Here is a 10,110-nt window from a genome sequence, read left to right as displayed (position 1 = left end):
GGAATCAATTTCTAAACAATTGTCGTTAAAAGGATTGAATTTTGTGTTGCTACATCTATAAATTTATCATCTATATAATATAATCTAGTATTAGGAATTATATAAATTGTTCGATAAAAAAGAAAAAGGAATTACTGACTATAATTTTAAACTTAGAATGATAAATGAATTGTATTGGTTATAGGCTTGTTAATACAATTAATTATAAGATTAAATGTCTAATAAAACACTAAACGAATGGGATAAGTTTATAACTCGAAGCAAGTTGATATATAAATATTACATTAATATCTTCGATTTTCAAGAAAAACAATTAAAAAGTTTAAATCAAATATAATTTAAATAATTATTGCATATATACATATATATACTTTATAATTATAAAATAAAATAATCATGACTAATTAAATATATATATATATTTACGTTGTATGTATGATTATATTGCTCAAGCGCGTTCATGGTATAATCATTTCTCGTTTATGATCACGCAACAATTATCCAATACAAATACACACATACATATATATGTCATTGAGCAAGTACGATCAAATACATAACAAATATACGATTAATAAATAAATGCCGACTTTTATCAATAATATATATATATATATATATATATATATATATATATAATATATATAGATGATGTATATTTAATTAGTCATGATTATTTTAGTTTATAATTAGGTGAAACTGTAAAAAAATATTAATAAAACATTTAATTCGTGACTTTAGTTCGCCACTAGAAGTCTTGCTTCAACGTTGGATATTTATGGAAATGAGTCATCTTATTGAATGAGATTGAAATACACGTGTTCAACGTTTTTCTTTTCTTTATTGAAATATTTTATTTAACACTGTTAACATTTTATATTATTACGATTATTTCTAAAAAAGAGTTTATAAAAATAAAATTATTTTTCGCATTTTTCTTTTTTTTTTTTTTTCCTCGAACATATAATATCCACCACATTTTAGTTTATATGATATATGTTAATATATACGTAAAAAAATTTATTTCCTTATCGCTTCGTGGCACTTGTTATTGCGAATAAAACATTCGATGAATCAATTATGTGAATTATCGCTTTGGGGATTATCGATGACGTCGAATATTTCATATTTTATTAGATTGAACACGATTGTATAGACGTAAAGAATAAAACTCGGGATTTATTTATTAATCGTATATTCGTATATTATATATTGGATAGCACTTGCATGAGCTCAAGGACAAAGTAGATCATAAATGAGAAACAATTATACCATGAACGTGTTTGACCAATGTAATCATACATCGACGTAATATTTACTTCGAGTTTACTATGCGTGTTAGTCGAATGAACTAACTAGCTAGTTATTTCCTGTTGCGTCTCTCGACCAATCTTGTTTGATCATATCAGCAGCTTTTTCACCGATCATGAAGATACCAGCATTTACGTGGCCGATTGGTATAGTGGGCATAATAGATGCATCGACTACTCTGAGATTTTTTATACCATAAACTCTTAAACGTGAATCAACAACAGCATAGGGATCAGTTTTGGGTCCCATTTTGACGGTTCCTATCTCGTGATTCATCATAAATGGTAAATATTTGATAGCACATCGCCAATAATCGTCGGTATTAAATTCATAGAATTCGCAGCCGGGTATTTTGATATCGTGTAATCGAGTATTGTATGCAAGGAAAGGTTCCGTTTTAGATACGTTGATGGCATGTTTTATACCTTCAAGTAAGATTTCGATGTCGTCAGGATGAGAAAAGAAATTAGGCTCTATCTTGGGTGGTACGAAAGGATTTTTCGACGTCAGGGTAAGACGACCAACACTTTTTGGACTTTGAATTATCGGCCAGATCGATAAGCCATCTCTATTTTCGATCGGTTTATAAACCGTATTATAAAGGTCGTCCGTCATTCGTATATTCTTCTTAATGTCTACACCATGGTCTGAATGTATCGAACCTGAAGCAAAAAGAAGTTCGATGTCCGGCTTTTCAGATGGAGCATACTTCGTTCTTATAAATGCCAAAGCTTCGGCACCACCAGGTATAGCGATGTAGCCATTTCTTTTAAACGCATACTCCCATAATGAGTGCGGATTAAACACTTTACTTTGTGATAGAGATACGGGTTGATCTATTAAGAAGGTTAGACCAAGGAAACCAATATGTTCGTACATATTATATCCGACTTTAGAATCTTGAATCACTTGAATTTCCAGCTCTTCGAGGTGTTCCTTTGGTCCTATACCCGAAAGCATAAGTAGTTTGGCAGAATCGATCGTACCCGCGGATAAAAGCACTTCTTTCGTGCTGAATACGAGTTTTTTATTGTTATTTTTGATGTATTGGATGCCATAAGCTTGGCGATTTTCATCAATAAGAACTTTTGTTACTCTCGCGCCAGTTACGATGTCCAAGTTAGGTCGTTTCACTCTAAGATAGGCTTTTGAAGCGCTACAACGCGCTCCCTTGTCCATGTTGAGTTGTAAATATGAATAACCTATTCGTTTTTCGCCATTATAGTCGAGAACATCATAACCGAGTCTTTTACCAGCTTCAAGAAATGTTGTGGATAACTCGGTATGAAAAGGAACGTATTCAACGGACACGTATCCATCTTTTCCGTGATATGGTGAATTAATAATATCTGTAATGTATTAATTAATTTTATTCAATTTGCAATATTTCCTACTTTATAAATTTTATTTTAAATATTTCTATAAATATTTCTAAGTAATGTACAAGTGAGATCTCGAAAGAGACAAATTTCAAGATATTAGTCGAACGAAGGATGATGATTCGGTTAGTCTGACTAACGTTCAGGCTCTAGTGAATAGACAAGAAGGGTGAGTAATCGAAACGTGACTACTCTCGTTGGAGGGTTAAGACACCCCTATTCTGGGGTAACTGAGGTCCAAGCGATCGAACTAAAATGTTTTACATGAGTTTTCCATTCAAATATCATTCACTGTATTATATTTCGTTTGTTTATAATATTTATTGTTGTTTACGTTATTTGGATATTAGGTATATAGTTACAAAATAAAGTGAATGGGTTTAATTTGAACTTACCAGGAACGTCGAATTTTTCACTCTTTATATAATATGGTAGAATTTCTTCGTAAGACCAGCCTTCGTTGCCCAAGGCCGCCCAGTAATCATAATCTAACTTGTCGCCACGTGTAAAAATCATATAATTAATTGTGCTGGTTCCACCAAGTGATTTTCCACGTGGCCAAGCACATTGCCGATTGATCATTCCAAAACAGGTATTATTTTGAGGTTCTACATTGTAACCCCAATTATAGTCCGTCATTTGGAGTATATTAACGAATATAGGAATCTGCTGTATCAAGTTTTCCGGATAACCTGCTTCCAACAATAAGATCTTCCAATTTTTATTTTCTGATAAACGATTAGCGAGAACCGAACCTCCGGAACCTGCTCCGACTATAATAAAATCGTATTTCTCCCATTTAGGGTAATAAGTCGTCTTGATTTGTACATCCTTGTCCTTATATTCTTTTAAAAGATCGAAAAATGTGGCACTTCTTACCGTAGATATTAAAGAAAGTAATGATAATACAATGATTATTCGTAACATCATGTCGAAAGTCAATTATATAAAAAAATATTTTTCTCACTGTCACATTAATTTGCAAACATATCAACGTAGAAATTAAAAACACTTTTCGAAATACTTTTCGATACTACCTTTTATACTCTTGTGCTCTTGTGAAGCGTTCACAAACTTAACTGACCGGTTTCTATATATATATATATATATATTTTAGAAATTCACTTTCTCGAAGTACTTACATAACAACTTGTAGGTCTTTTCGATCTTTTTTTCTATACCCATTTTATCACGAATTTCATTATGATGCACCAGTATTAAAATGAGATTATTCTAATTATTTTTTTCAGAGGATTTATTATTAATGTTTTTCGATATATACCTACTGCCATTAATTTTAATTTCTATTGGCAATGTTTTCTATAAAAAAAATTGTTTGTCTTGTGCCCGGAACTATTAAATTTGTTTAAAGAGAGTGAAACAAAGAAAATAATTGTGTGTGTGTGTGTGTGTGTGTGTATAGAAGTATATATGTAGAAGAAAATAACAAGTTTGTCGGACACAATTTCATGTAATAAGAAATAAAAGAATACTTATATATAATGCTCGGTCTTTTTTAAAACACAATTATTGAGTACTGCCTTCCGTAGTTTTTCTTCTTCCTTTTATAACAATGTCAGCTTGTTTATCAGCTTATTTATAAAACATGCTAATAATTGAAATTCTTGCTGATGGAAGACAAAAATAATCGAATATCGCAAATTCTTTCTTAAATAATTATCTTATCCTTATGATTTTTTTATTCTTATCGTATTTTTTAAATATTTCTTTACATAATATTTTTATTATTATGTATTATATTTTTTAATGGTAAATAATATATATAGGTAATATATATATATATATTCTTATACGTATCATAATATTTACAATTAATCTTATATTTAAAAGAACGATGAGAATTAAGAGAAATAGAAGAAAATAGAAATAATACACAATCGTTAGATTAGATTAAACGCTGTTAGAATTTTATGGCACACGGAGATAATTATACCTGAGTCGTGTATATTTTTAACTAGCACTATTCTTGCTATGTTAAAAATCTTCCGTCGTAAAATAGACATCAATTGTACACATAGCTCCTCGTTTGGTTTTTTTTTCTGCTTGTCCGAGTCTTTCTAATTCATACTTTCAAATATATCGAACGTAACAATATCTTTGTTAATTGTTTCCTTTCGCTTTACCTTTTATACTCTATTAGTTAACAAATTTTTATGAAAGTTTTATAGTAAGTTTTAAGTATTGTATTAAATATTCATTAAAGGATTTTTAACCGGGACTCAAACCCAGGTCTTCCGCTTTGTAACCATTAAGCTATCCAGACCCTTCGGTCAATCTTTTCACGAATGCTTATTTATATTAAATGGAGATACTCGTTCCCACACTATCATTTGGTTGAATAAGATAACCAATCGCTCTTGATGAGATCTGCACCTTTTTCACCAATCATGATAGCTGGTGCATTGGTATTACCACTACAAATCGTCGGCATTATAGAGGTGTCAATGACCCTTATATTTCGGATACCATAAACCCTTAGTCTAGGATCCACAACTGCTGTAGGATCGTTTTGAGGTCCCATTTTCGTTGTACCGACCGGATGATAAATTGTCATGGAAATATGACGAATATGACACTCCCAGTAGGCATCTGAACTGAATTTAAGATGTCGACAACCAGGTATCTTCAGTCGATGTAACCTAGTACCAAACTGTTTAAAAACTTTCGCTTCGGCGAGTTTAACAGCTATTTTCGCACCTTCAACGAGAGTGGCTATGTCTAACGGATCGTCGAAGTAGTTAGCGTCAATTATTGGATTGTGAAAGGGATTAGAGCTTTTTAGTTTAACCGTACCACGTGATCTGGGTCTGAGGAGAAGAGGTATGAAAGTGAAGGCATCCTTGTTTGCAATCGGATCGTAAACAGTGTCGTAAACTTCGTCTTTTATTCCCAAAACTTTTTTGATTTGTACGCCACCGTCCGAATTAAGCGACGCCGGCGCCATGTGAATTTGAATGTCAGGATAATCGATAGACTTGTTGGCAAATTTTGTGTTGATAAAAGCATATCCCTCAATACCACCGAGAGTGGTCATAGGTCCTTTTCCGTTGGCTGCGTAATGCATAGTCACTGGTGCGCCATAAAAACGTTTTTGAACTATCGCTACCGGTTTATCGACGAGGAAAGTAAGACCGCCCATTCCTACGTGATCTTGAAGATTTTCACCGACTCTGAGATCTTTCAAAAGAGGTATGCCAATCTGACGAAGATGTTCCTTTGGTCCAATACCGGAGAGCATAAGAATTTGAGGGCTATTTATAGCACCTGCTGATAGAATTACTTCCTTGCGAGCTCGAACGTATTGCTTACGACCATTTCTCACAAATTCTACACCGATAGCTTTCATGGTGAAAGGATTGATAACAATTTTTGTCACGTGCGAATTCATAGCCGTGTGAAAGTTCCTGCGTAACCTTATAGGACGAAGAAAAGCTTTTGCCGTGGAACACCTGCTGCCTCTTCGAATAGTTCCTTGCGGTATCATAAAACCGGTTTGAAATTCCCCGTTTATATCTCTCAAATCGTAGCCTAATTCTACACCAGACTGCAAGAATGCCACAGCGAGGGGTGTGATCCATGGTGATTCTTGAACGGTCAAGTAACCACCCGTTGAATGATAAGGATTGTTTCGAAGATAGGGATTCCTATTGTCTTCGGATTTTTTGAAATAATAAAGCGCTTCTTTGTAACCCCAGCCAGGATTACCTAAGGCTTCCCAATAATCATAGTCGTGTCTATTACCTCTAACATAAAGCATGTAATTTAAAACGCTCGATCCTCCGAGAACCTTCCCTCGTGGCCAATTACAACGGCCACCTTTCATCGCGAGACAAGCTCTTCCCGTAGCTTCAATCTTATACTTCCAATCTAACTTAGTTAACTGTAGATAGGCAGCTAACGAGGGGACATCTGTTATTTCGTTTTCGTCCGGTCCAGCTTCCAGTAATAAAATGTTCCAATTTGAAATTTCAGAGAGTCTGTTTGCTACAACAGCACCTGCCGATCCTCCACCGATCACGATAAAATCGTATTCAGGATTTAGAGGGTATCTATCGATAGGTCGACTTTCTGGATCCAGCTGATCATACTGATAGTAAGATAGAGCAGCTATAAGAAGTGGTACCAACCAAAGACCAGTCCCTACTAAGCCTAACGCACCTTTCAAAGCCGTCGTTATGACTATCGTGCTGAACACCATCCTCTTCGTTACTTTTTGATAATGATTAATGAACCGACTACTGGTTAAAGTAACAGTTCTCTTTTTATTTTTCGATGCAAAAGCCGACCTAATTTTTTTTCTCCTTTCGAAACGACTTTTATACAAACTTCGTCATAAATCGATATCCGGCGGTCGGCTACAATAAATGTTTTCAACTCTGCGCACTAGAAATGGGTGGTCGACATCGGTCCTTTTCATTCTGAGTTGGCTATCGCTAGCCGTACTTCCATGGAAATTCTCGACCTTCCTGGAAAAAAAAAGGAAAACAAAAATACAGTGTATATTGTTTGTTCGTTTGTCTGCTGTCTTGTGTGTGTGTGCATGCGTGCATACGTGAGTGCGCGTAATTATCTTTTCTCATTCTTGTATAATAACCATTACAATGTTTACTTTGTATAAAACTCGACGTGATATTGTAACAGTCTTATGAAAAGTGACGAAAGAAAGTTCGGCCAGAGATTTTTATATTGAAAACACGTGCGAATCGGCAGGATCATCTCGTTTCTCTTTCTCATTCGTTTCGTTTAAAGACAAGGAGATGTTGCCGATCGCATAACGGGGAAAGGTGAAAGCGCTTTGCTAACATAAACCTCGTTTGTGTTCGGTTTCTTCTGTGAGAGTCATAGTTACATTACACATCTTTGAATTTCTTTATTCAGATAAAAGATAATGTAGGACTTTCTTGTTAGTTCATTACCAATTTAGATCTTCGCGATCAGTATGAACATTCTTTATCAAGCTGCGAATTAAATTTATTATGTATTATACTTTCTCGTCGGAATTAAGATAATATCGGAAGCAGGATAAGAAAAGATTGAGAGTTCTTGGATAAAACGTGAATTTCGCGTGTTGTTAACGAGGAACGTAACGCTATACTTTCTTTACTTTTCCTTCTGAAATAATTTGTTGGATTGGACACCGGAAGTAGAGGTTTATTACATATGAGTTCCGGGATAATCATTATCATTTCTTTCATGTTCCTCTTGATGCATCTATTGCGACGAATTATTTTCAATGATGTGTTTTCTCTCTCTCTCCCTCCCCCTCCCCCTCCCCCTCTCCCCCCCTCTCTCCCTCCTCCTCCCTTCCCTTCCTCCCTCTCTTTCTCTCCCCCCCCTCCCCCCTCTCTCTCCTTTATTATTATTTTTTTTTAAATCATGAAACACTTTCTTTTTGAAACTGTTGTTGGAAAAGGAAGTATGTATGTAATATAGGTGAAGGAATGGTGCAAGATATTTTGTGTGATGAATAACTAATTAAAAAAAATTAATTAAATAATTAATTAATTAAATCCTTTTAGAATATGGTTGAATATAACGTAGACAAGTATATTACTCAATGTTAAAGTATTCGTTAATGTCTCTATCGCCAGAATGCATTTGTTTAGATTGTTATGACAACATGTCATCTTTATTTTTTTTCTCTTAGATTGTCGAGTTTATGGCATAAGAAGCTCATGTGTAAAGAGGTATATATTGTATATACTGTAATTATCTTAGCTTCGTAGTTAGCTAAAGAGTGATTTAAAAGTGAGAGTGCAAATACTAGTGTCCTTCGAGAATATGAAATTGATAGAATTCTACGGTTTATGTAATTTCTATGAGTAAAGATGCCCTGAATACTTAATGTGAAACGATAGAATTAATTATAAGATTGCAAGTGTGAAAAGTGACAACGAGTTCTCGTATTCGTTAAACCTGTTTTACTATTAGTAGAATATTGTAGAATATAGAAATAATCGAAAGTAAATATAAATTCACGAATAGCTTAATAATAATTATTGGTCTATTGCAAAATTTTACATTTCATTTCTTTCAATATTAAATACCTTGGTTATCTGTCAATTATCTTCCTCGATGATAAATGATCCAAGAGATAAGTCTAATTAATCCAGATCTTCAATAACGAACTTTTCTTCTTTCTTGAAAAACTTTCAATGAGGCTGACTCACAAAACTATTTTGAGCAAGGTTTTAGCCGGCTGGAGATGATCATCATAAGTGACCACGAAGATACCTGTAATAACAGTGAGGAGAACGATACTGCACTATACCATAGTTCCTACTCCCTCTACCATCTGTCCACCTCTTCCCATGGATTTCTTCTTGTCTTCCTCTAAGACTTACCGCTTACTTGACAGTGAAAGTGTTCTCTTACTGTATGTACACCTATCTCTTCTCCCAAATGTATACCTACGCTTAATATTGTATGTATATATCTATTTGTACATTCTCCAAGAATAGACACAAGACTATTGCGTTAGTGTTAGGATAGATTGCGCCAATAAATTTCTATTACTTCCGTTATACCCGTATTTAACAAGAACAGAAATTTTAGTTTTATATTAGGCTTATACTTTGTCGCGATTGTTTATTTTCAGAGAAAATCGATCATAGAGCCAGTCTCTCATGGAGAGATCTAATTTATTCTAACTTCGTAATAGTTACGCATAAAATAACTCAATGATTAGTACAAAGTACGATTACAACATATTTGCTTTAATTAATATAAAACTGGTTCAATGCCGATACTCGTATAGGTCTTATTCTATTTGTAAACGTGCTTGTTTATTTTGTTTTTTCTTTCCTATTTTTATGAAAGATGCCATTAAAGATAATTTATTTTCTATTTGTGATTAGAAACAATTGTAAGTAGTGAATTGTTTTCTAACCGATGTCTTTTTCTGCTTAAATATTTTTTTAAGCAGATTTCTCGAGTGATATTCTTCGTTTCTATGTAGGTACTTTCTTTGTTCGACAAAATTATAAGTATTTTGGAAGATTTAATTGTTAATATTTTTAGATGTCTTACTTGATATGTTCGAAGAGAATCAAGAAACATGTGAATCCGATTTCAAGTTTTCACATGAATATCCGGTTTAACATGTTTCCTTTTTTGTATACATTTCATGTATTTTAACGTTTAGTAAACGATAGTACATGACAACTCGATAAGGCTTCTGCTTTCACTATTCTCGCACGTTCTGCCGAAGAATCTGTGAAATTTATAAAGCGCAATATACATATCACGCATTTATCTTTCTTCTTGCTATTAATAGATACATATTTTATCTATGTAGTTAATGATTACCAAGTTTAAGTGATTTATGTTCATCGTATTATCGATGAGAAAATCGAATGAGAAGCAAAAACTAATCGCATGAGAAAAGTTTTAACGAGAA

At 33.5% G+C, this 10,110-nt stretch overlaps 2 protein-coding genes across 2 annotated transcripts in view; one reads left to right on the top strand and one right to left on the bottom strand.

The window, feature by feature from the left end:
* LOC124947739 (flotillin-2) overlaps positions 1 to 10,110 on the top strand; it is a 73,590-nt gene that overhangs the window by 958 nt on the left and 62,522 nt on the right. The window lies entirely within an intron of this gene.
* On the bottom strand, positions 841 to 9,134 carry LOC124947997. Its single transcript, XM_047490968.1, has 4 exons — positions 8,759 to 9,134; positions 5,053 to 7,177; positions 3,086 to 3,626; positions 841 to 2,660 (listed from the first exon to the last, which is right to left on the bottom strand). Exons 2-4 carry the CDS (start codon positions 6,907 to 6,909, stop codon positions 1,360 to 1,362), a joined length of 3,699 nt encoding a protein of 1,232 aa, XP_047346924.1. The 5' UTR covers positions 6,910 to 7,177; positions 8,759 to 9,134; the 3' UTR covers positions 841 to 1,359.

This window comes from Vespa velutina, chromosome 3, assembly GCF_912470025.1.
Source record: "Vespa velutina chromosome 3, iVesVel2.1, whole genome shotgun sequence".
Taxonomy (NCBI): Eukaryota; Metazoa; Arthropoda; class Insecta; order Hymenoptera; family Vespidae; genus Vespa; species Vespa velutina.
Note: the sequence above shows the minus strand (reverse complement) of the source record. Positions and strands in the feature narration are given on the sequence as shown.

Excerpts from the sequence above, each read along its gene's own strand:
- LOC124947997 (XM_047490968.1), bottom strand. The coding sequence starts at position 6,909 with ATGGTGTTCAGCACGATAGTCATAACGACGGCTTTGAAAGGTGCGTTA. Across the intron at positions 3,627-5,052 it reads TCAAGAGCGATTGGTTATCT|TTCGACATGATGTTACGAAT; the intron begins TATTCAACCAAA and ends ATATAATTGACT. Across the intron at positions 2,661-3,085 it reads TGAAAAATTCGACGTTCCTG|ATATTATTAATTCACCATAT; the intron begins GTAAGTTCAAAT and ends AATACATTACAG.